Source organism: Pteropus alecto, unplaced genomic scaffold (genome assembly GCF_000325575.1).
Source record: "Pteropus alecto unplaced genomic scaffold, ASM32557v1 scaffold24, whole genome shotgun sequence".
NCBI lineage: Eukaryota > Metazoa > Chordata > Mammalia > Chiroptera > Pteropodidae > Pteropus > Pteropus alecto.
In genome coordinates, this window is record NW_006439192.1 from 17,902,548 (window position 1) to 17,929,750 (window position 27,203).

Consider the following 27,203-nt stretch of genomic DNA (forward strand, 5'->3'; position numbering starts at 1 on the left):
AACTGTTGTTGGCCCTACTGATCAAGGTTACCAAAATTCAACACACAGGAGATAAATACTTATTTCACCAGTCTCAGCCAAACAGACTTAATATAAAAACTCTAAAGGGCAAAGAAAGAAATTAAGATAATGGTGTTAGAACCATCGCAAAGAACACATTCTAAAGAAACCATGGGAAGTAAGATAAATATATCCTTATCTCTTTCATGTTATTCGAAGCCAAAGCTGACTTTAAGTAGAAGGGTCAAGTTTTTCGCCTGGTTCCAGAAGCATCTTTGCTGGCTTTTTCTGCTTTTCTCTTTTCCATTTTACATTGCCTCAAAGCCCTCCCTCAACAACCCTTCCCAGCCCAACCTTCCCACCTCCAAGGTATCTCAGCCAATTGTCTCTTCTCCCAGCCAGGAACCTCTCCTCTCCATCTTCCCTCTGTTTGTCAAAACTGCATGTGTTTTCCATAAACATAGCCCATCTTGCTAAACACTGCTGGAGTGTGGGAAATAATCTACTAGACTAATTCATTCTAGTTTAATAACTGGATCTCCTCAGGGATGTTTGAATTAAAACAAGAGACCCTACGAGCAAGAATTCTTAACCAAAGAGAATTGACAATAACAGAATTTCAAGTACTGAGGCATGTCTGCGCTGGAGATATTTTTGAATGAAAGGAAAGTAATACTGAGTCAACTGTGGTGGTGGTGCAGCTATCCTAAAATTATTTGAAAATTCTCCTCTCCCCACACTTAAATTCTACATTTCTCTATGATTATCACTTACATTTTTCCAGGTGTTTATTTTTAAGCCATTTCTTGTTTAGCCTGTCCCTAATGCTAGTCACACTTGCATAAGCATCTCTTAAACCAAGTCACAATAGCCCCGAAAGATGGAAAACTAGGGTGATATAGTGACGTGCACATAGGTCCATTGGAGGTTGAGGTTATTGTTTCTTCCTAGTGGAAACAAAAGCAAACTTTAATTCAGGAAGGAAATCCAACAGCTCGCTTGCTAGCTTGCATTTCAGAAACAGCCCTTCAGAGTTTTGAATCATTGTGAGATATTGATGTCAGAGGGTCAGATTTTTAAGGAGTTTGGGATACACATATCAATCAATTCATAGAGGTGATCTATTGGATATTTATTTGGAAAGCAAACTGTATTTACATACCTGGATAACCAACAATAAAGACTGCAGTTTTCTGCCTTTCTTCACCTCATAGATTTTTGCATCAAAGATGGCAACAGTTCGAAAAGTCAATAACGTGGAAAATGTTTCAAGTTACATTTCAGAAATTAGAAAGGGAGTTTTTACTGTCTTTTAATTTTTCTCTTATTTTTATTCTCCAATGCGGCACCTCCCGAAATAAAGGAAAGATGCAGAGGATTCTAACATTTTCACGCTTTAAAAATTATATTGTATTATTTTGAAAAATCAGCATGTTTGATGGTAATAGTTAACTGTTTTTGACCCTTTTTTCCCCTCCCCATTTTAATTTTGATATATAAATAACAATTGGTAAGCTCTTCCACAACTATTTCATTAACTGTCCACGATGTTGATCTTTTAGGATATGCTTTTATAAGTACAATCCACACTAATTATTTTTAAAATACTGACAATACTGTGTCTTACCTCATCAGACTTGCCCACTTGCCCACTTTCTCACTGTTCAGCGGGCTCTTTTTCACTCTTTTCTTCTCTCTCTGTTTTTTGTTTTGTTTTGTTTTTTCCTGTTTCCTTTACTTACATACTTTTTGGTTCAAATACTTATTCACATCTCTCTGATCAGCACAGTTTGAGTTGTAGCTAATTGTAGCAACAGATTTCCATTATTTATGGGTGTCATTGTCAGAATCCATTTGGAAATCCAGCCAAGATGAAGTTGATTCCAGCTTCTGATATGACCACAGCGATAAAGTGATTAACCACACAAGTTAAAATGTGCAGAGGCCTGGAGACTGCTAATATCTTTACAACCAAACATTTGCTATATTGTGCATTATGTCTAATTCATTTCCTAGAAGATTCAACATTATTTTATCACAAATAATATATAATCTGTTTTAAAAGATATAATCTGTTATTTCTCACACCAACCAATTAACATTCAAATGTTCATAGATTTAAGAGATAGAAGTAGGAAAACGAAAACTATGAGTAATATAAATGCTTAAAAGTCTTAAAAGGTCTGTATTGGGTGGTGGAATCTGAATCAGTCCGTATATACTATTCTTTGCATGTATTTAGAATCCAGTTGATGTCTGAATCTCAGACTCTACCATGCCAAGAAATGGAAGAGCCATATATAAAAAATTCTGCAAACAAACATTTCTCACTTTCTTCTCATCCACAGTATCATAAACATATGAGAAATTTCAAAAATAAGTACAGGATTGGAAACGTCATTAATAACAGCAGTCATTTTAAAGTGTCACCTAATTTAAACACTTTTGCTTTAAGTTATTGCAGTGTCATGAGTTTTATCATGCTCGATTTATTAGTAAAGGCTTGCAGGGTTCACAGCCATTTATTTTGCAGGGGACATTATTTTACCATTAATTTTTAAATACGTAGCACTCCCACTATATTTTTAGAGTGCACTTTATTTGGAAAAAATGGTTTACTCTAATCAATATAGATGTTTCCAGGTGTTTATTAAGCTAAAAGTCTAGAAAGTCAGATGTCTGCAAATTTTCAAGATGTTATACTCCCGAAATTTAGTATATGTACGCACACACACGCACAATACATGTTTATTTTGGTTAAGATGAGAAGATAGACTAAAAACTGACCGAGCTCTTTTTCCTACTTAATGAGAAACTCGTTCTTGAGGGAAATCTTTTCTCTTCCAAAGAAGTGACATCTGGGTGGGAAAATCCTATCATTTAGGACTAGAGCCAGGACATAGGAAATAATTCTGACAATTTCTACTGCTTCATAAGTCAGCTAAACAAAATAATATCATTGGTAACTAATCCTTTCTCAGGGGTGAGTTTTCATGGTCTGTGCGGCCTTACTTGCCCATCTCTCTGGAGGTGCTTGTGGGTTAAAGGTTGACAAAGGAGCTCTAAGCTGGGGTGCTTGAAGAGTCAGCGGTGGAGCCCCGCCTCCACCCTCATAATTGCACCCACTTGACCGTAGGCCATGCAGTGCTAATGTAAACACCTGGTTCGGATAGCTGAAAAACCTGAATGCTTGAGTGTGTACTTGATGGAGAGTTTCTTTGAAAAAAAATAAAACATTGAAATTAAACCTAAACATATACTCACTAGTTGTTGTCTTTTTTTCCCCCTAATTAGGACAGAATTTTACCCTAAGGCAGTTAGGAGTTTGTGAACCAGCAACTCGAAGAGGACTGGCATTTTGTGCGGAAATGGGGCTCCCCCACAGAGGTTACTCTCTCAGTGCAGGGTCAGATGCTGATACTGAAAATGAAGCAGTGATGTCCCCAGAGCATGCCATGAGACTTTGGGGCCGGGGGGTCAAGTCGGGCCGCAGCTCCTGCCTGTCAAGCCGGTCCAACTCAGCCCTCACCCTGACAGACACGGAGCACGAAAACAAGTCGGACAGTGAGACCGGTAAGCTGCATTTTATTGATTTATCACATCGGCGTTCAGTGCTTCTGTTTTGGTTGACTACGCGCGCTTGTTTTTCTTTCTTTCTTCTTTCACCCATCTTTCTTCTCTCTCTCTTGCTTCTTCCTTTATTTTTTGTTTTAATGCAGTAAAACTCAAGAAACGTCCTTGAATAATGCATTTTTTTCCTGGAAAAAAAAAATCAATATTCAACATGAGATTGTTAAATTATGCAAGCAGTCTATGATGTGTTAGCTATAGTTTTGAAAAACAGTTTAATCGTGTACAGAAAAAAAAAAAAGATTAGCTTTGACTTATCTTGGACCATGTCACCTGTTATCCTCTGTGGAGCTGCAAAGCAAGTAGTGATAAAGTTTACCGCAGAGCCGGCTTGCAATCAAAGATGTCTTTGTAGATTCCTCTTGAAGGTATCTCAAAGAAGTTGCAGAATCTTAGAATGGATGAGTGAGCACACAGAATAGTTTATTAACAGGGCTCAAGTGATTGAAGAACAAATTTGATCATGCTTTAAACTTACTAGTTGATGAGAGCAATTGAAATATTGGTAAAGAGGGGGAGTGTGGTCTTTGATGTGCTTTGGGGACTGGATTACTATGCCATTAAATCCACACACAAAAATTGGATTTTAGGATATCCAAATAGCAGCTTTACATGTTGTAAGAAAAATGTCTTTATAAATTGTTGGGACTTTTTTTCTTATTGCCAGTGCAGGATAATAAAAACAGTTAATTTATATGCAATAAAAGATTTAAAAGAAAACTTAATTTTTAGTCAATGCTGCTTATAGGAAGAATTGGAGCATCAGTGCCAACGCACCAGATAACAAAAAGACATTTCCCCTTCAGCATTTAATATTAACAGCACACTTGCTACTTCAATCTACTTATTAATGCTGTGTGTATACGATGCATCAAAAAGCAAAGAGAAAATGAAAATGGAAGAATTGCATGACATTTGAAAAGAAAGACGGTCGTTTTACCAATGATATTTCATTTTTATTATGTATCGAGCAACTTTCTCAGCTTTGCTTGTAATAGGAAAGCAGGTCTATTGTCAGCTTTCAATTTCAGCTAAGGCACAGTATGAAGTGGTGCCTGGTGCTTCCTACTGCTTAGTATGTGTCTCCTTTCTAGTCATGAAAAAAAAAAGTCTAATTTAAACCAGCTAAAACAATATCATACCTTATATAGAATACTTCAGTGCATTGAACCGAAGTCAAAATCAATTAATAATATGCGTTCAATGTATTCTTTTTGGAAGTGTAAGTTTTAGGTGAAGGCTGGCTTTATTCCAACCCAAAGCAGAAAACAAGGGCAGTGCTTTCTGACAAAATGAATCTTAGAATCAGACTGCCAACATATCCCTGAGCTAATCCATACACCTTAGTAAAACCTGTGTTTGTATCAGTTTTCATTGTTGATTCAGAAGTCACTAACCTTAAAAATGTAAGATTTGGCATAGACTGTGCTTTCTGTCCATCTGCATCTCCACATAACGCTCTGAATAATTGCAGATACAGTGGTTGTATTCAAATATAATATTTGGCATTTGAAATTCCTAAAATACACGATAAAATTTATGATGGTTCTAGAAAGGAAAAGAGTAGAATGCAGCAGGATAATGCATTCGATGCTGATTATCTGCATCATAGACCATCCATATCCATATTCATTATTATTTTTTCGGATGGGTCAGCTTGCTTTTTCTACCCACAACTTTTGTAGTATTTTTTCTCTCTCTAATAAAAAGTGTGTCTTGTTATTGTATCTGTAAAATTAATTAATGTAAATTAATTTTATTATTTTTAAATTACATATATGCTAAAACTATCTCACAATGAATTCCCAAACACATGCCATATTTTTTCTTTTCAGAGAATATAAAACTATAAACTATGCGACCTTTAGTTAACAGTATATAATATCCAAATGATTGGGAAGGACAGAGGGAGCCATTGACCCTCTCCATTTGCATGGATTATTAGTAATTAGAAGAGAAACTTGTTTCCCCAGGAATCTCATAGACCTTATTCTTAGAGTGATGCAAAGGCATCACTCTAAGATTTCTCCAAGTTGTAAAGAAACAGAATGAAAAGAGACAAGAAGAGAGTGTCATGGGCCTTGCCTTAAAATTCAAAACATTTGGTAGCATTCGTTGAGAGTAAACAGGCCAGCTAAGCTAAGAGTATAAAGTGTCAAAAACAATATTTGTTGATTTGGGCAAGTGATGACTTAAACTTGTGTTTATTCTTTTCCCAAGATTTGGCTGTGGTTGTTTTTTTAAACATTTTGATGGTCTAAGAACTTCTAATGAGGTCAGCTCAAGGAAGAAAACAAAAGTGGAAATAAAATAGATATGACCCCTTACTTGATGCTGGCTATGTTGTAGATTTAACATGTAAATTCATAGGAACATTTCAGATTAATTTATTTGTTCTGAGTTTTCAGTGATTAGTCAGAAAAAAGAAGATTCCATTTAAAGTAATTTACTACAGTAAGATCTGGGGTAGCAGACCTTATAATTTTGAATTACGGAATTAAACAAGAGTATTGAGGATTTTTTTTCTGATATGAAATACTATCTTTTTTTTTCTTAAGCTGGGTTATAGTAAAAACTAGAATTTGTAATCATACACATGGTCTTCTAACATCTTTGTAAACAATGTCCTCAAAACCATATTTTTAGCAAGATTAATACTTCTAGTAAAATATTTCTAACATCGAGTTACTAAAATAATTCAATTCTATCTTCAGGTATTTTTAATTGCTCTAATTTTGAAAGACTATTGATTTTTCAATTATATTTTCCTTTCACTTTCAATTACTTTGTCTAATTTTATTCATTTTTGTACTTGCTTGAGTTGTGTCCATGGAACTTTTATTATACCGCTATAGGTCAAAGCAAGAAGGACAAGTGTAAAATATCCCACCGAAATGAAAACTAATTTAGAAACCAGACACTGACGCGTTTTCATCCTGTTTACACGCGAGTATTCGTTGACTGTTTTCATTATTTGAAATAACTGTGAATAAGGCTATTTCCTCCAGAAAAAAAATGTTATTCAACATTTGTAAAATTATGCACGCCAAGTGCCTGATGTTCTAGTTATAACTTCAAAGAAGAGTTTAGTAACTAAAAGGGATTAGATTTCATTTACTTATTGATAAAGAGGCCAACAGTTCAAGTTAAGAAGGCGCTAGAACTGCTGTGAGGATAATGAAATTTTGATGGTCTGAGCATCCCAAGAGAGTAAAAGAACATTCAGACCATGTCACATGTCTTCATGTTCGCAGAGATTCAAAACAAGTGATAAAATTTATGATTTTGCAAAACTTACTCTTCACGAATCATGGGGATTTGAAGTTAAAAAGCATTTGGAGGGGAAAGATTTTTTGCAGTGAATTTAGTTTTATATGGAATTTCAAATGTTAATTTTGTTCCAAATTAAGGATATGAAGAGGTCCTTTCTTGACACATATTGATTGCTCTGGTTGTCTTCATTGTTCTAAGTCAGCTGCCATGCTCCAGGACATATATAGGAGGGCCAGTGGTGTGTGACCACTTATTAGCAGCAGTTCTAGTAAGCTGTTGAGAGGTGACATAATAAGCGTGATGGAATGCCCTAGTCAAAGGTAATATTACTGGTGGTATGCTCTGGATTGTCTTAGGCATCTTTCCTGTTTCTGATGTATGTTATTAAAAGACCCCTGACCGATTCTCCACTATCCAGCTTTGCAGGTAATCTGATCTCAATTCCAAATATCTATTTAAATGCCAGGGACAATGAACTTCTTTTTCAAAACATCTACCTGTTAGCTTTAAAAATGTTATTCTGTGAATCTTCTCCCAGAAGAAGCCAAGCTTATATTGTCCTCTTGTCACTCAGCAATGTGGGGTCATGAAAGATGCCTGGATTTGGATCCCGCCCATTAGGGTTTGGATCCTTCCGTTCAACCCCTGAGACTGTTCCTGAATCACCTAAAGTTCAAGTTCCCAACTTTCTCTTCTTTGCCTGCTTCTTCCTCAGTTGTAGTTGTACTGCTGGTGCCAGAGTTGCAGTGCCCGGCAGCTGCAGGTCCTCCTCCTCCTCCTCCTCCCAGTCTCCACAATCTCTTAGTCCCTTAGTACATGATGACCTTTGATGTCTGACAGACCAGGAGGAGCTGGCACGGCACTTCTAGCCCCCTATAATTTGGATCCTTGAGAGCCTCCATCAAGGGCAGTAGGTGAGAATGTATTGTAGTGGGCAGACCACCTGGGTTTGAACTGGCCTCCCACCTCCCGGCTATGTGATCTCAGATGAGTTACTTAACCTTCCTGTGCTACAGCTTCCACAAGAGTAAAATAGAGACAATAGTAAATGGTATACAGTCCTTATAGGTTGCTGTGAGGATTGAGTTCAGGTATACATTGTGCTTTGAACAGTGCCTGGCATCTAGTGAGTTCTAAATAAGTGTGTGTGCTCTTATGATTTACAAAAAGCTAGAAAAATGTGTCTCCTTCTTAAATGATTATGAAGATTAAGTTAGATAAGTAGTATCAAGTACCTGTATAGTTTTGGACTACAGCAAATGGCCCCTCTTGTCCCGCTACCTCCTCTTTCATGTTCTCACTCTGTCTGCACCACCCAAGTGTTTGTGCATTTGGCAAGGTGAGGGAGAACCAGCCATCTCCTCCAGGAAAGGCACTTGATAATTTGCAGAGTCTGGAATTTCTGTCACCATTTATTGACTCTTTTATTTTTCTCCAAGACCTCGCATTCTTTTTAATTTACTGTAATTAAATGAATGTACATTGAATGGTGCCGATAATGAGTCTGATGGCTGTAGACTTCAAAGACTTTAGCATGCTCTTTCCTCCCCTGGCCAAAGGAAATTTCAAAAGTAGTGTTTCCCTCAAAGGCATGTTACTTAGACAGCCAGTCAATTAAAAGGCAATTTAACTGATGCTCACTAGTTCACACAATAAAATAAATCATTCCTGGAAGACTCTTTCTCACCTGGGGTCTTAGCAATATACCTATGGTAGGACCTCGCTAATGCCACACTAATTGTGCATGATACTAAAGTATTAAGGGCTAATTTGGCAAACAAAAGGTCTAACATTAAAGTGCAATATTTTTAAGTTTAATAGATACTTGCTCTGCACAGCTAAAACACTTCAAGGAACCAATTTACTTGTCCTTTGAAATAGTATTTTAAAAGTCTACTTTCTGTATGGAAAGATAAAGTCTAAAAGTTGAATTATTGTACTTTAAAAGAAAAAAGATATACCCCATAAACCAATTTGATAAATTATTATAGTGATAACATTTACATCAGTCTCTCAACAGAGAACTTTAGCTATTTTGCAATTCAAATCACCATGTCAGGAAGAATGTTCTCTAAAAGAGTGGGCAGTGCAATTTTTTCTCTTTCTGAGCAACTATAGATAGGTGAGAGAGAGGAAATGGAAAGACTTGTAGCTATTCGATTACCAATTAAATTCTAGAATAGTTTGGGAGAAACTACTAGCTGCATTGGAGTACCCTGTTATGTCACATCCTTCTGATCCTTCCAGCAAGGACACAGATGCCATTTCTCTCTTGGCTCTTTTCACAAAGGGAATAATATTTGAGTTTCCTGAAGATAATTTGAAAAGAAGTGCATTATTTTGCCTAACTAGCCTAATTCTATTCCTTAGAACTGTATCCAAGGACCTTTCAGCCTACTTAGGAAATTGATTGTAGAATTAAGATGGAATTCTGTTGCTACAAGAAATAAATGGTATTTCAGAGTTATTCTAATTTTATGAGATTCTATTACACATACTAAACTATAACTTAGATATAAATTCCATTATGGGCCCTCTTCTGGCATGTAATGGTCAATTCTGGCATGTTCTACTGTTGTAAATTATATTTTATGTTTTAGGTGCTCTGGGATGTCAAAAATAGCAAAAGTATTATGTTGCGTGCTTATTTAATCAAGCTCAGAATTAAAGTGCTGCTTTGCAAAATATAAATAGTTTCTAATATATAAAAATAATATTGTTGCTTGATTTGTATACATTTATAGTTTAAATAACGACTTGTTGCTCTTTTAGCAAAAAAAATCTATATTTCATTTAAATGTGAAATATATTCACTTCATGGACATGTTATAAGTCACTTGAGCACAGTAAGTTACGACTTAAATGAATTTTTAAAAATTTAGTATTATGAAATTAGAATTAAGAATACTATAAACTCCACTATTATTGTTATTATCACTTAAGTATTTATATACATTGATATCGTCTATTCTAGGATGATTTTTCAGAAGCTCTTGGCAGTTTACTGTTCTTCACAATACATTGCCATTTCTATAAAACTCAACTTCTATTCTAAGTATTTTTGTTAAAAGTAGATGAAACACATGCCATCTCTGTTTAAATTCTGAATATTCTTTTAATTGTAGAGTTGAAATCAAAGTAAAGCATACTATGCACATATCAAAACTGATGATGTATGCTATTTTGATTTTCGAATGTGTTTTTGATATCCTTGAAAAATCACAGTGGTAGCTCCAAATTGTTTTAATTAATGAATTGAACAGCAGCGAATGCTGAATCAGGTTTATTGATGTAATTATCACTGAAATAGAAAATAGTAAGTGTTAGAGCCATAGAACCTTAGTTTATTTGCCATTCCAAGGGTATTCAAGTGTTTGAAGAGCAACTAACTGATATGTTTTATGCTATTTAGATAATAATTCTGTTTATTAACATTGCATACACATACAGGTTTAAATGTGAAAATTTTATATGTTATTTGCTGAGTAGTTTGAACAGTGTCTTCTCTGTATTGGAATTTTGTTATATTTACCAGTTCACTTGAGAGTTTTCCATAATGAATAGACCGTACATGAACTAAATGTAAGGGCTTTTTGAATGCCTATTAAAATGAATAAAAGTGCATGTAAACTTGAGAAAAAGGCAATTAAAAATGTCTTAGGAGTATTAACTTGACTTTAAATGTTATTTCAAGTCACACAGAAACTGAAACGGAATAAAGTTTAGATGAGACTTTTTGAATTAATTTCTTATTTCATATATCAACTATGTCTTCATTCGATAAATAGTAAATGTTGGGTATTGTACCAGGTACTCGAAAACCAAAAATGAGTAAGAGGTAGTCCCTGGCTTCCAGGGATTCATAGGCTGGTTGTGCAAACAGGCAAGTAGACATTGCAATTATATTTTAATGTGGAGAGAAGTATTGCAACACAATATGCAAAGTAAGTGTCAGCATAGAGCAGACTGTTGCCAACAGAGATTGGGGCCAGGAGAGGAGAGAATGTTTCATAAAGGAGGAAGGAGGTGACAATGGAACACAGGCTTAAAAGATTGTAGAAATTCAAGATGTAGACAAAGCCGTGAAGGAGAAAATGTAAAAATCCCTGAGGACTGTTCCGAGAGCCACAAGCCGTCTGGCACCTGGAGCACAGAGTGTGCGGATGAGTGATGAGAGTTGAGGCTGCGAGAGTGGCCCCAGACTACTTCACAAAGGGCCTTTTGGCCATACTCAGGAATATGTACTTTTTCCTCTCGGACCTAGATGGGGAGGCTCTGAAGGATTTTCGTTCTGAGGAATATTATAGCCGTATTTACATTTTACAAAGTACTCCGAAAGTAGTGTAGAGTGTTGAGGATCTTTCCCACAGTTAAGCTTGGTAGGGGCATGGCCCTGTTCACCCCTGTATCTCTGTGCTCACACCACCCAGTGGCTGAACCTGGAACTGAAGTTCTTGCTGAGTGAATACATTATGGACTTACGCGTTACGCTTGAAACCAAGTTGGTCAATTACGTAATATTATAATTATCAAAGTGATAAAATGTAAAAGTTTTAACCAAGAACCAGGGAGGAAAGGAAGACTGATTCAAATAGAGTCAAGATTTGATGATTAATTCATTGTATTGTGGTTAGGGAGGAGGAAGACATTTTAAAAGACCCTCTAACATGTAAGGCTGGGTGAGCGATGGTATAGTCCAAGTTGGAGGTTAAAGTGTATTGTTTGTGGTAAAGTTAGTAATTTAGACATGGACAGGTTGTATTTGAGGTGTCTGTACAACATCAAAGTACAGACTCTATTAAACAATTTATATGTGTGTGTGTGTGTGTGTGTATATATAAAATATTATATTACATTTTGTTTAGAAATGTATGCTTTATGATTTATATGATTGCAGTTAAAGCCATGAGGAAGAATTAAACTTCTCCCCCAAAGCAAACAGAATGAGAAGAGGACTAAAGATAAAATCCCGAGTTAATTAATATTTAACATAGGGTGTAGGAGAAGCACCAAGAAAAAAACAAAGAGAGACCTTCCATAGAGAAAAAAGAAAGCCAAACAAGATCAGTTCACAGAAGACAAGAAGGACAAGGCATGATCAGCAGAATCAAAAACTTCCAGAAGTGTAGTAAGTTAAGTGCCAACTTTATCCTTTGGACTGACAGAAGGATGTTAATTTCTGGGTAGTGGGTGTGGCAGTCAAATTGCAAGAGGTGGAAAGATTAACAAAAACCTAAAATATGGCACCAGCAAATTCAGATTATTCTTTCCAAAGCTCGACTAAGAAAGGAGGGAGCGAGGCTGGCAACTCCTGGGCAAAACTGGGCCAGGGATATTTTCACATTGGAAGACATTTTAGCATCTTTATAAACAAAAGAGAGAGGGTGGCACAACAACGGGAAGGTGAAAGTAGAGGCGATTAAGGGGAAAATTAATACACTCTGGCCTCTGGGGATCAGGAGCAAAGAGATCCTTGGTATATAAATTTATGTACTGTGAATTCCTCAAAACTTTTTACCTTTTAAGATATTTTTTGTCTTGCAACTTTGTGTATATAATTAGTTTAGTGTTTCCTATAGAAAAGGTATACTTAAAGGTGCATTTCTATCTATATCAATTAAAATCATAGCAATATAAAGTCAGTGTAATATAAGTTGAGAATTTAATGGACATGTCATAATGTCATGAAAATGTTTTGGGGAAAGTACATTCATATTCAAAATGATATTTTGTTTAAAATAGTTCTATAAAACTGTAAAAAAAATCTCTTATGGAAAACAGGTAGTTATTGACTTTGGAGCCTGAACTAATGGGATTGATTTCAGTACTCCGCATATGTAGGCAACTTCTTATTTCTTTTCCTTGACCCTTGATATGTGTGTATGTGATCTGTATGTAAACATACAAGTGTATAGATATTCGATAAATATGTAGATGTATAATAGGTAGACATAAATATATAATGATTAAATTAATAGCTAGAAAATAAGTGTTTCCACATGAATAACTGCCACAAAGTTTTGCACTAGTTGTATTAAATGCCTTTTTTGCTTAAAAACAAGATGCATGTTTACAAACATAAAACTATATAAACAAATTGGATTATTAACAAACACTCTTGAGATATTACCAAACTTTTTAAAAAAAAATACACAATAGGGGATCAAAACACTGTAACACAAGTGTTATATCCATGAGAAGTAGAAATGGGCTATAAAAAGCCAGAGTAGTAGTTATTATTTGTATATTGGAAATTTGGAAAATTGTGTCTTTGTGAAACAATTACTCAGACTAAACTGAATAATTGGTTTGTCTCGAATTGGTTAATATCAAAGTCATCAGTAGGAAGTAGACTTGCCCCTCCAACTGATTTTTATAGGGGCATTAAAGTTCACAAAGAGAGATCTTAAAATTTTGACATACAGCAGATGGAGATTCCTAGGGGATTTGAAAGTGCTTGAATGAAATGTCAGTTGCTGCAGAAAACAAGTATGAAACATTCTCTTATAATGGACCGTGTCTCATTTACTGTGACTGGAGTATCATTCTATAGATTGGAGGGTACAAAATGTGCTTATAGGTGAACGAGATTGTTCAAATGAACTTCTTTAAAGAGTTTAAGGCTTCAGATAATCATTAGACTCTTTTAAGTGTGTAATCATTACTTGCATTGCACTGCCTCAATAACCCAAGTAAAATGAAAGGTTATGATGGAATGATAAAAATGGATCTTAGATTAAACAAACAAATCTAAAATATTATTAATGTTTAAATTTATGTCCTTAATTTATCTATCTTTATTACATAGCATTATATGTTTATTGGCAACATAGAGAAGAAAATGGATAATATTAACTACTTTCTATTTTGATATTTACATTTTTAATCTTTGTGTGTATATTTTTAATTAAATTTGAAAATTCTATTTTGACCTATTTCCCCATGTTATTAGATATGCTTCTTCAACATAATACTTTTCGATGCTATGATTTATCACAGTTTAACATATTCACTACTGTAGGACATCTAGGTTGTTACACTATTATAAACTGTTGTTTTGCTGTTATAAATTATGTTGTAATAACTATCCTAGTGGTGAAATCCTTGCCATTAATCTATTACTACCTTAGAATAAATTCTTGAAAGTGGAATATCAGATCGAAAGGGTGTATGCAATTTAAAGCTTTTGATACACTCTGTAAAAATGCCTTGCAAAAAAAAAAAGAAAGAAAAGTATCAATTTACACCCCACCAGCAGCATTAAAAAGTGTCTTTTTTCTACAAACTGTTGACAACAAATGTTGCCATGCTTTCAAATTTTGGCAACTTGATGGATGAAACAGTACATTACTGTTATAATTTATATTCGTTTGATTAATAGGTTGCTTATATTCTCACATATGTGTGTGTACTGTTTGTTTCTTCTTTTGTGAATTGCCAGTTTATGTCCTTTGTGCATTATTCTATTGGGGCATATGTAGAAATTGATCTTCCAGGACATAGGAAACTAAAGAGAGAAATAGAACTCAAAGACACCAGGACACTGACTGCCTTTTTCCCCCGTGTATACATATGGCCTTGAGGAGACAAGTTTGGTTTCAGGAAGGCCTGATATGTATAAACGTTTCTTTAAATTCAGGCCTTCTGCTCATAGACATATGTGTAAGTCACACAATAGTTGTGAATAGTCACGCAAACTCCAATTATAAAAGAGCTGGGACGTAGCACAAATGTTTGGTCCTCAAGTCTAGCAGGATACCATCTCGCTTAAACAGCTCCACCCTCCTTATTAGAGATTCTAGATGCCAAGAAAATCTTTATTTACTCCAGCTAGGCATAAAAATTCATATCTGTAAAGTTTCTGTTTGCTTATTAAATAAATTAAAAACTTTAAGCGAGTGATAACAGTAGCGGGAGATAAATCTCTTTCCATCAATCCATAGCCTGTTGAAAAAGATGCAGAAGATATACATATGAATATGCATACATGAGCATATACATACATACACATACACTTCTTTTTTCTTATTGAATTGCAATTGGTTTTATATAAGAATCTTAATTATACTTTGTGTCTTTTAAAATATGTTTTAAAATTTGCAAAAGAATCTTAATTATACTTTGTGTCTTTTAAAATTTGCAAAAGATCTTAATTTTTTGCAAATATTTTTCTCAATTTTAAGATATATTTGATATAAATAACTTTTTAGAAACTTTAACATAAAGTGAAGTCAATTATATTATTTACATGTGCCATTGTTATGCTTAAAAATGTTGACTTTACCCCTAGAACACATAATTATTTATATTTTCTTAGATATATGTATATATAGATATGTATATCTATATATACACACATATAATATATTACATTTAATCTAGCTAAAGTTTTTAATGTTGTCTGTGGTTTAGGAATTTAAATTGATTTTCTTCACACAGTTTGCTTTTATAAATGCCACTTAATTTAATTAGAGGAAGTTTCATAATGTCTAATAAATATATACTAATCTACTTAAATTTCAACAATGAGATGTCAATAAAAATTTGTGCCATTAAATATTTGCAAAGAAGTGGGATAAGATTTGTGAAATATATTATACAAATACTAATTTTTAGATACTAAATTTAGGCTTGGTAGTTTCTGAGGGATCTGGAATACTAACTAAAAATAAACATTTTCAGAAATACACAGTTAGCCACTAGCAGTGCATTATGTCACCTTTAGGCATTGCAAAACATGTACTAGTAGAAAAACAGACTTAAACAGGCTTATGGAAATTACATATAATGTTAGAAGCAGTTATTGAGATTTATGTTTTCATTAAAAAAATAAAGCATTAATCTTGCAAAAAGTCAAGTTGTATTATGCACATATTTTGTGAACATTCTTATATTAAATGCTTTGAGAGATATTTTTAGGGAATAAAATGTACCCTTTGCTGTCAAGCTTATAGACTTGAAGATATAGAAAGATATAGGATTTTACAAATAGGGAAAAATTAGAAAGCAAAGCAGCTATATGAAATACATTGCTAAATGGCACATCGAGTAGAGAACAGCAATAAAGATTCAGAAAAGGCAGGATTTTTCAGAATTTATAGAATTTCGGCAGGACTTTGAAAGTGGTACAATATGTTTAAGTGCAGAGACGAGTAGTGCATGCTTACAGTTGGAACAACTCGAAATGCTTGGAAGCAACAAGGGGAAACATTGGTAGCTGTAAGGAGGCCACCCAATCTGGAAGAAACCTCCTGGGAAGCAGTGCGAGTTAAAGCTGACAGTTTAGATGGAATCCACTTATAGAAGAACTGTAAATATCATACTGAAAAGTCTACGATTGTCTCTGGATGGTATCCAGGCCATGTCCTAGAGCAGAGCTGTGACATGATGAATGGACAATATCAAGGTGAACTGGGATTGGATGAGCCGAGGTCCCATATGAACCAGGCAGGTGTTATTGTGTATAGAGAAGAAGGAACAAGTTGTGGTGTTGGCAGGGCTTTGTCATGTGAGATATAAAGAGTAAGGAGCCAAAGATGACTCTTTGAGAGCGGAACCTGGAAAAATGCCGCTGCAGTAGGAAAAAAGGAAAGGCCATAGAAAGATAGTTAAAATAGACCGTCATCTGCACAGTTGCATAGAGCCATAGTACACAAGTTCATGGAGTATATAGTACATTGCATTTCGTGAAACAGCAAACATTATATAAAAGATGTTATCAAAAACTAAATATAAATGTGGGTTTAAAGGAATATGTAATGGTTTTATTAGAGAATAAGATGGACAGTGAATAATGGCAGATGGAGGTCAGACTCAAAAGAAAGTTATTTCTCCATATCTTCTGAGTCATCCCGTAGAATAGGACATTCAGTTATCACTCAGTATGCACGAAGAGTACTACATCATAACGTTCCAGCTAACTCTCACATACTCCAGTATCCTCAGGCGCACTAATTTGCTACTAGAGTAAGAGCCTCAGTGATTGAAGAGCAGAGTCTGGGAATATTTTATCCCCATACATTTTAGTTGCTTCCTTCCAAATCTCAAAACAATCATTGTGTAAAATAGATTTTCTGTACTCTTGACTTTGCATTTCTCTTCACCACGATGTTAGTGGGGGGTTTGTAACTGATACAGTTTCCACAGGAACTACCAGAGAAACCAGGATCTGCATCAGGATAGTACAAGGAAGGAGGATGAGAAATTATTGATAGGAAATATCCTTCTTCTACCCGTGGGCCTCAATCCTGATTGAGATTTTTAAATTGAGATGGTTGAGTACCATAGATGGCTTGATAAAGGCACAGGGTCCTTCAGTACTGTGAAGACAAAGGACATTAATTCCAATAGCTCTTATTGTCAACATTTGCATCTTTGAGGGTCTAGGTGTTAAATTCCTGGTTTTACCATTAGCCACAGAGGACACTTATTATTTTATCTCAAAATAGTAAGAGATCAGCTCAGAAGCTTGGAAGGGGTGAGCTGCAAACATTTCTTGACAGTTTCATATTTTTACCTATAGACTCCCAGATTGATCTCTAAAAGGATAAAAATTGATGAAAAGGAATTATTTGGAGGCGAAAATTTATAGTTCAAGGGATAAGAATATTTCCCATGTATACCTGTGAGTCCTAGTTACTTTCCCCAGATTTCAAGTACTTTGTACTGCATATGTAGCTAGCTCACTGATAGTTGACAGCTGTCAGGCAAGATTTCTTTTCCTGAAGAGAAATCAGAAAGGGTGAGGGCTTAGGTTGACCCCTTCCAGGAAATACGTTTCTTATCCTATTTTAATTAGAAAATTTCACCCACGAAAATCCTCTTACTCCAACCAATTCTGGTTCTGTTATCAAGACATCATTTCTTTATGGAAGAGTTTGTATTCACTCCAAAATATTTTGACTTCCCCTGGAAAGTGTCATTATAATACAAAAGCATTTTAAAAGCAGTCGTTTTGTAACAATGACCTTTCCAATGATAATTGCTAAGGATTTTGAATGTGAATGTTGTTATTGTTTTTTAGAAAAATGATTCGAGAGGCTGTAAATGACAGAACAGACATTAATAGAGATAGAGGTAGAGACTGAGATAGCTATTTGGATTTTATTGAGCACCTAATTTATTCAGTATAACAACCTCTGGGGTTAGTACTATTTTCTTTGTTTTAACAAGGAATGAAAACTAAGTCTTAGAGAATTTAAATATCTCACCAAGGTCACACAGACACTAAATTACAAAGCCAGAATTTGAAGCCACAGTCTAAATCCGAGACCCACTACAAACACTGCTTATTCTTGTGTGGAATCAATTGATGTCCAGACAAAAATAGGGTAGAGGTCCCCACAAGAGCTTTTGCTTTTCAATGAGAAGGAAAGAGCCTTGTGAATTTAAATGTCTTCCATGTCAGTATGAACTTCTGTGCAGTTAAATTCATTTCATGCTTCTTAGTTTAAGATGTAATCTTACCATATTAAGAATAGTGTTTCATAGGCATAGTGGTAAGGACACTTGATTAGAAGTTAAGAAACCTGGTTTCTTATTCTAGTTCTATGATTAACTCATTGTTTTGTCTTGGATAATTCACTCAGTATCTTTGGGTCTGAGTTTTCTCAAACTATGCCTTCTTATAAATAATTTTTAATATGCATTATTTCATCTTTAGTTAACATTAAAAAGCTGATATTGCAAAGTTTTGTTGAGGATTTCTCTCAAAGGAGGGAAGTCATACTGGGTTAGGAAAGGTCCAGCAAAGTGAAGATACGAAGCATAAAAATCTAGTCAACCACCTAAAGTGGCAAGAATAATTAGATTCATCATTTGTATCAGTGAAACATAATCTAAGTTTCCTCTGCTCTGTGTATGCCTCTTATGAGCATTACATGTACAAAAAAACTGGAACTATGACCCTTGAACTAATACAATATATGCTATTGCCTACAGACTTTATCTTTTGTTTTGACTGATATTCCATCTGTATTAGTTATTTAGATTCCCTGAAATAAATTTATTTCCGTGCTAAGAGCTTTATCTAAGTAAATATTAAGAATTCTATGGCATTTTATTGTATAAGTTTAGAAAATTTTCTTATTAGTGATGCTTTGGAAGAATGTTTTGGTGAATACCATATCTAGCAAGTAGGTCCTAGATGTTTAAGAGATGAGGACAAAAACAACTGACATTACCTAAATATTTCCATCAATCTTTTTTTTTAAAGATAAGGCAGTTTTAAGCAAAAAATAGTAACATTTTCTCTTCCTGTTTCATGCACTTTTTACAAAGAGACAGATTTAGTTTCGAACACACTGTTTTGTTTTAACTATACTGTTGTGTTTTAACCGTCCTCATACTTGATTTCCATACGTGAATCATTCCTACCCCAAATTTGCCCATGTACTGTTTTATTACCTCTGCCTTTCTTACTATACTACAGGTTCTCAAAACACAATCTGGTTCAGGTTATTATTTCACTGAAAGAATGTTCATGTGATTATCGGCTTGTTTCTAGGGGAAATGATCTCTACAAATCAATTCTGCTTTATGTGGCTAACGGACTTGCGACATAATTGAATGTCATCATCATAAGTCTGAAAGACACCTTGTGAGACATTAGTTCTGTTCTCTGTAAAGAAGCCAAGAGAGATACCACTGAGCTAGATTGAATGGTTTTTGTGAATTTACCGGTATCTGTGTTTAATTAGAAATGTTTCCTGATTTTTATCCTGGGTTCTTGTTACGAAGTAAATAAATTTTGGTCCTCAACTTTATGTCATAATCTTTTTTATACTTGAGAAACAAGACTCTTACCCTTCTTTTCTCAAAACTAATTAGGCCCAATATTCATTCCTTGATAAATTGATTCTACTGCCTAGTCTTAATCATTTTCATTATTCACTGAGCTTTTTTCCCAATTCATCATGTCTTCTTAGTTTATGGGGACCTCAACACACACACATACACACACGCACACACACGCACACACACATGCACATGCACACATGTACAAACACACTTTCTCTTGCTGTTTTAATGATAATAACACCACATTCTGCTCAAAGTTATTTTTAGTGCCTATGATGCCTATCAAAAGTATATTAAAAAGCATGGTGTCTGTCCTCAAAATATGTTCTTAATGATTAAATACCCTTTTATGGCCCTTTTAGTCAACTCTGATTTAAGTCTTACCATGATGTTACTGTAACCATTAAAAAGTCCATCACTTGTTACTTTTCCTTTCCTTCTGCTTCTTTAGTAATTTCTTTGTAATTTCAACTTTGGACTTTTTTTTTTAGAATTTTCCATGAAACTCTGATTTCCCAGATCTTATTTCTTACTATAGATTACTAGATCAGAATTTTCTTATAACTCTTTTCTCACATCCTCTACTCTTACTAATCTAGTAAAATTGTACTGTAATATTTAGTTTACTATCCTGCTTATAATTATCAGACCCTCTCCCTACTTTCTCCTCTTGTGTCATAACTCTAAATTTATTTATAACTGAGGTGCTCAATTACATGTTTCTTTCAACCTGCAGTTCTTAATAAGCCAAGATGAGCAGTAAATATGTTTTTGAAGGGCTGACTAAGTACCTTTTCAAATCTCATTTCCCACATTCTAAAAAGTCAATTCAGCTTTAACGAGATCTAGGTTTAAAAGGGAATACGATATGTAAGTTGATGAAAGCCTGCTCCACAAACATGATATTTCAGTTGTATGTTTTAAAAATAAACCGTAGAGTATCTTATTTTAGTTTGTAGTTTAAGGTGTTATATAGGTAAATTATGCACACTCTCATTAACAGAAATAACTTGCGATCCTTGGCAAAAATATGCTTTCACTTAGAAAACTGCTATTGGGGAATAGAACGGTAGCTGTCTTTTAGTAGCCTATTTTTTTTTTTTCCTAACGGGTATAAATCATTAGGAATAAGTTGTGTTCTGTCATTGTAGCCAGTAATTGGTGACATTTTCTTGTCACCATGGGATTATAAATAACAGCAATATATGTACTGTCAACAGATTCATTATGTTATGAAAAACATAAACCAGTAGTTGGTTTCTTTCAACTATACTTTGCATATTTTCTTTACTAAGTACGACAGTGACACCTTTTTACAAAATTTTAAGTAATATTCAACAGAGTGATTTTGTCGTTAATAATTTCAAATTGTTTTATTTTGTTTTAAATATATTTTAATTATTTCTATTTCTTTCATAGTTTGCTTGGAAAATATATCTTTCAAAGAGTATTTTGTTTGCAAACAGATATTCGATCAATAAAACAGAGTTTTTCTTTAGTGGTAAAACATACGAGACATGCAAAAAATTAAGCATTTGTGATGCATTTTCACATAGCTCAGTATAAGAGCAACAATAATTAATTTTGATGTTTATTTTGGGCTTATATAATAAATTTAGTGTTTATATAATAAATAGTGGTGATATGTCCTATACTGAAGGAACATTAATCCATTTGGAAGGAATGTTAATGTGGACCAAAACCCATAATTATTTGCTTCATTGATTATTAAATCAGTACATCGCTTTCCAGTTTGGGTGTCTTGACAATGGTCACATCTTTGATCACTACCCCGTTTAAAGAGAGATAACATCTCTCACTTTCAGTGGCTTCCATTGCTTTCTGGAGAGGAAGTTTTATTTTTCTTTGCCTCTTCAACACTAAGACAGAAAAGCCCCTCCCGGGTTATGGGGAGGTATCAACAGGCGAACATGCTCCAACTTTTATTTGGCCCTTGTCTTCCTGGACAGTTTTATCAGCCTTTCTCTGGAAGTCTCTGGAGCAAGACTTGAAAGGTGTTGCTTCCTGCCAGCTCACAGAAAACGTTTTGGAGAACTCTTGGCATCATGACTTCTCCACTGAGAGGGTATCTTCTAAGCTTCTCTTTCTAATTCTCTCTTTCCAACTATACAACATTTTTGAAGTTTGTCTCAGGTTCCTGCATTTTGTGAAAACGTTGTTATCCAAGTCTTCTTTCCTTGTGTTTAATTTATTCATTCAGCACAGCCAAAGAATTGTTTCTGACTCCATAGAAGCTACAAAGCTGAAAAACAACACCTACCAGGGTGTATAGGTTGTATTTAGAAATAACTCTAATAGAAACTAGAATTACTCGTGCATGTCAGACCTCTTTAGTCACATTTGTCTTTTTTAATATTCCTGAATTAATTTCTCGTTATTTCGGGCAATATATCATCCATGTGTCCTTTTTTTCCTCTAACAGTTAGCCCTTTAGCAAAGTGGGTTTTGTTTTTTTTGTGTGTGTGGTTGGATGGGTGGTGGTTGTTTTGTTTTGTTTTGTTTTGTTTTGTTTTCGTGTGTGGTTGGATGGGTGGTGGTGGTTTTGTTTGGTTTGGTTTTTTTGTTTTTTGCTAAAGCAGTCACTAAATCTTTTTTGTTTCACAGACTGAATCTGAGTTATAGTTGATTTTGAATTCTGCTTTTTTTTTTGTTGGCCTCCTGATACTTCTTTGATAGCAGTCACTAAATCTTTTCTGTTTCACAGACTGAATCTGAGTTATATTTGATTTCGAATTCTGCTTTTTTTTTTTGTTGGCCTCCTGATACTTCTTTGATATCCTTTCTATTCCTCTTCCTACTTAAATTTTATTGCCACCTGCAATATAAATATAAAGCTGCAAATATAAGTTGTGAACTAAACATATCCTCTCTCTTTCACAATGGAACTTTTTAAAAGTTTTCCAAACAGAAACTACTATAAAAAATTTTCACATTATCAACTCACGTGACTTTCGTTATATATTTTTCAAATCGAAATGATTTGCCAAAGTGGAGTTTAATTTGCCATTTTTTTAATTCCCACTTACCATTTCCAAATCACTTCCAAAATTTCAAGGTTTTTACTTTGTCTTACTTCCCTACTTGAAATCTCTCCACTGCCATATACTTTCATCAGATTCAAAGTATTTCAAAGCTATTCTTAGTCCCCGTATATATTACTTAATTCAAATTTCTGCCCTTTTTTTGTCCTTTCCTTACATCTAGAAATCTTTCGTTCCTCCAATTCTCTTGATTTCTGGCTCCATAAAATGTCTGTTCACCAGAGAAGACAAGACAGAAGTTGAATCAATCTTCTTAGAAAACATAAATTCTTTAAGCTTATTTTTCCTAGTTGTCTAAACACCAAATAATGTTATCATCCTCATCTTTCCTTGAGATCATTGAGGCTTCTACGTCTATTCCATGGAATGTATAGCAATAAAGCTACGTCCAAAGTAGGTGCCCAGTTAAATTTTTTCAACAATTGAATGAATGAATGAAGTATCTATTGAACTAGGCATAATGGCAGAAAATGTTGGGAGGCATAAATAGAAAAAGTAGCTCTGTGCAGACAAACGTCTTAATGTTCTTGTTGAGAAAGTAGATGTTTGTATGCTCAGACTTGTAAAAATATTTCATAAAGATTTTTAGCTTGTGGATGTTTTTTAAACCATATTTGTAAAATGGCAAATGGATGCATTGACTTCCATGACATACTGTTTTAATTAGAATTCAGACCATTTGTGCATCCCTTATTATGGTTTCCTCTTATTTGCATTCACTAAACTTTCTTTCCTAAGTGATTTATACACTTGCATAATTTGAAATTTTAAACATTAAATTTATTGTACATCGTCATATATTAAAATTATTTTCATAATCTTGAGTACTTTAATATATTGTATTTTTAATGTATTGTATTTTCTTTTACATATACTTTGTGTTAAAATTTTTCTTTAGCAAGCTTTACTGTCATTTGGAGCACCTTATAAATCAATATTATAGAATACTATATGGAGAAAAAATATTTCTAAAAGTACTCCCCTGTGTTCCCATTAATTTGTTTATTATCAAGGTCTTTATTAGGAATGTAGTTGCTAGTGTAAGCCTATAATAAACAGAGTATAATTGAATTTTCAATATTTTGTCACCTGGGAGTAATTTTCTTACAAGACCTCTGCTCCATCTTCTGACTAATTGTCAGCAGTTACTCAGTATCACCACATTAATGTCACCAAACATTGCAAAAATATCTACCTGATTGCATTATATTTAAAGATATTCATTTCAAGCCCTTGATATTTTCTCCTTAAATTATTTACCTCAATTTTAAATATCATTTAAAATGCAATAAATGTAATGAGCCTGCATGTTTTGAAAATACAAATTCAGACGTAAGCTGTGATTTATTATGGTAGATGACAAAAGCATTCATGTTGGGAGTCTCAAAGCGTTGGAACGGCAAACTCGTGGAGCAAGGCACTGAGTGAACCAGCGTCAGAGCTCTGACACTAGGGTGGGTGGGCTTCGGACCCCCTCCCTCACTGTGTTCTGGTTATTTTTTGGTCAAATTACTTTTTTTTTTCTGTGAGCCCCACTTGGGTTGAATCGGGTATTATGCTGATCATACATTTTGCTGAATGATATCCTAACATTATATTATCAAAAATAAATGACAATAAAAGTTGAAAATGCTAGATGCAGATGAACCAATAGGGAAAAACAAAAACCTTTGTTTTCGATGGTGCCGTATGGTTAGAATTGAGGTTTTCACAAATCCAGGACACTAGATACCAGCCCCGTTACAATCCAGGTTTATGTCTCTGGTCCCAATATAATTAATACCGCTTATTTTCACTCTTAAAAATGTTTTGGTGTGGTCATTAAGTTCAATGGTCACCCAGCCTAAAACACATTTTTAGTTTAGTGCCTCTTGTTTCTCAGACAGCTTGCTAATGACCCATACAGTAAGATTAAAACAATTGTGTTTCTGATTAGGAATTCTACGCTTGACTTACTCTGCAAAAATTCTCTAACTTTCTTTGTTCAACGAATAAATATTGTTTATTAGATTTTGTATTTGGATCTGAGCACAGTTTATTTTTAATCCAGATGTTTTCATTGTTTGCTTGTTTGTAATACAACTGTATATGAAACAAGTCATATACATATATATGTATATACATATATATGTATACACACACACACACACACACACATATATATATATATATATAATGAAATATTACTCAGAGGAAAAAAGCAGTTTCAGATGACATAGCTTAATTCAGTGAAAGCCAATGTTGATGGGTGCCCATGATACCCAAGCACTGTGCAAGGTCATGTGGAAGATAGAGAAAGAAAGCAGTTCCCTGGGAGGGATTGTGGTTCGGAAGTGGATGTGGGGGTAGCTACTAATTATCAGCCACCTACTCTGTGCAGACTCTGCTCAGCTTCTTAAAAGCAATGAGCTTAGGTTATTGTTATTCCTGTTTTATAAATGAGGAAACTGAGGTACAGAGAAATTTCACCCTTTGTCTGTCTTGAGCATCTACATGTGCCATGGTACAGAGCATGGGAGATATTGTGATGAACCAAACAGATATGTACCTGTTCTTATGGGAGCTTAGGAGCCTCACGGGAAACACAGACCTGATACAAGTAAACCACGAACAATCACACCACATACAAGAAAAGGAATTGGCTTTGGTGAAAGAGAGTATCCAGAGAGGAGGGAGAAATCAGATGGTCAGGGAAGTTTTCTCTGAAAAAGTGACAAGTTTAAAGTTGAGACTTGAGGGATCAGAATGAGCAAGTCAGATGACACAGCAGAAGAAGTTACAGGTACGACAGCACTGGAAAGGCCGGAGCTATATAAGAGCCAGCTGGAGCATCTGCAAAACTGAAAGCAGGCTGCTGAAGAGTAATGCAACGGTCAAGAAGATTGGTTTGACTTATGAAAAAAAGGTGGAGAGGAAAGTTGGACTGTGTAGAGGTAGGATTTTTAAAATCGATTTTTAAAAATTAATATTGGATTCCAGAAATATTTTATTCCTCACATTGCAGTGGGGAGCCCTGAAAGTGTTTTGAGCAGGGACAGACGTGATCCAATTTGCATAAGGTCTCAGAGCTAACATTCCAAGAGCTGGAATTGAACTGAGGCCAATCTGATTTTAGAGCCAGCTCCACATTCTAACACACTGTTTCCCCTGAGACTCGGCAAATAACTGGCAGGAGGTCCATGTATTACTAGCCACCCACAAAGCACTGGGTGAGTTTAAGCAGGAAGACATAGCATCTGTTTGGACTGTCTTTGAAAACTTAAGGGAGGAGATGGCACATGTCCGGAGGCTAGAGGGCAGTTCAGAAAAAGGAGAGAGAGCATAAAAATGGGGCAAAAATGGGGCAAGTGGGAATGTTTTGGGGAAAAAGTTAATAGTCCAAGTCCCCTGAGTATGTGGTGACTTTAGGAGTAGATAGAAAATTGCAATGGTAGATTGAAGACAGGCCGAACAGGGCTTTTTATGCTAGTCTGAGACCTTTGAGAATTAAGCTTTAAAGTATGTATATATATTTATATATAAAATGTTTTATTTCATATATATTTTATATGTATATATGCACATATATGTGTGTATGTATGTGTATGTATATATATATACACATACACATACATACACACACACACACACACACACCTTGCAAGTATAAGAAAGAGAATCAGAATGACAGAAAATCTGTAAGAAATTTGCATAGCTGGAGAGTATAGTATGGTTAGTCTAATTCAGGAGCCAGGCTGCTTGGTCCCATGTTCCACTTTCACCACTGAGTGGTTCTGTGACCTTAGACGGTTTTCTTCATCTCTTGGTGTCTCTATTTGCTCATCTATATGTAAGATGAATAACAGTACCTATGTCATAAGGTTGTTGAGCAGAGTAAATGAGATGATCCATATAGTGTTACCGGAGTGCTCGGCATGCAGTCAGTGCTCGATGAATTTTAGCTACTTCAGAAAAAGAACTAGTGCAGTAATTCCTCCAAGAGCTAGGTACGGTTCAAAGAGAGTGGAGGCCAAGGGAAAAGAAGGATGGAACTACATGAGAGAGTTACAATTAAGCCAGAAACTCCATGAGAACAGGTACCACGTCCACTTTGCTTCCTGTTACATCAGCTAGTACAGTGCCTGGCGTTGAGTAAGCATACAATAAATACATGTGGGTTTGGATTGAACTCAAATTATATATTGTAATTGCATGTCTTCTGTTATGTATAAATTATGCTTGTACATAACATACACACATGCTGATGATGATATTGATCAGTTTTGATAATATCAAGACAAACATTTTGAACTTTGAACATACAAAAAATAAACTAACAGAGGGAAAGATATTCAGAATTATTATTTAAAATGTCTACTGACGGTGAGAATTTATGCAGCTCACAAAACTCACCAATTTCCCGAAATTTAACCTAGGCCACATCTTGCTTTCCTATTTCTC

General features: G+C 34.7%; 1 protein-coding gene across 1 annotated transcript in view; it reads left to right on the top strand.

The window, feature by feature from the left end:
• The window catches only part of TENM3 (teneurin transmembrane protein 3), a 400,387-nt gene that overhangs the window by 17,245 nt on the left and 355,939 nt on the right, over window positions 1-27,203 (top strand). The window contains 1 exon segment of the mRNA XM_025050015.1: window positions 3,295-3,573. Within this exon segment, the coding sequence (XP_024905783.1) occupies window positions 3,295-3,573 (279 nt within the window).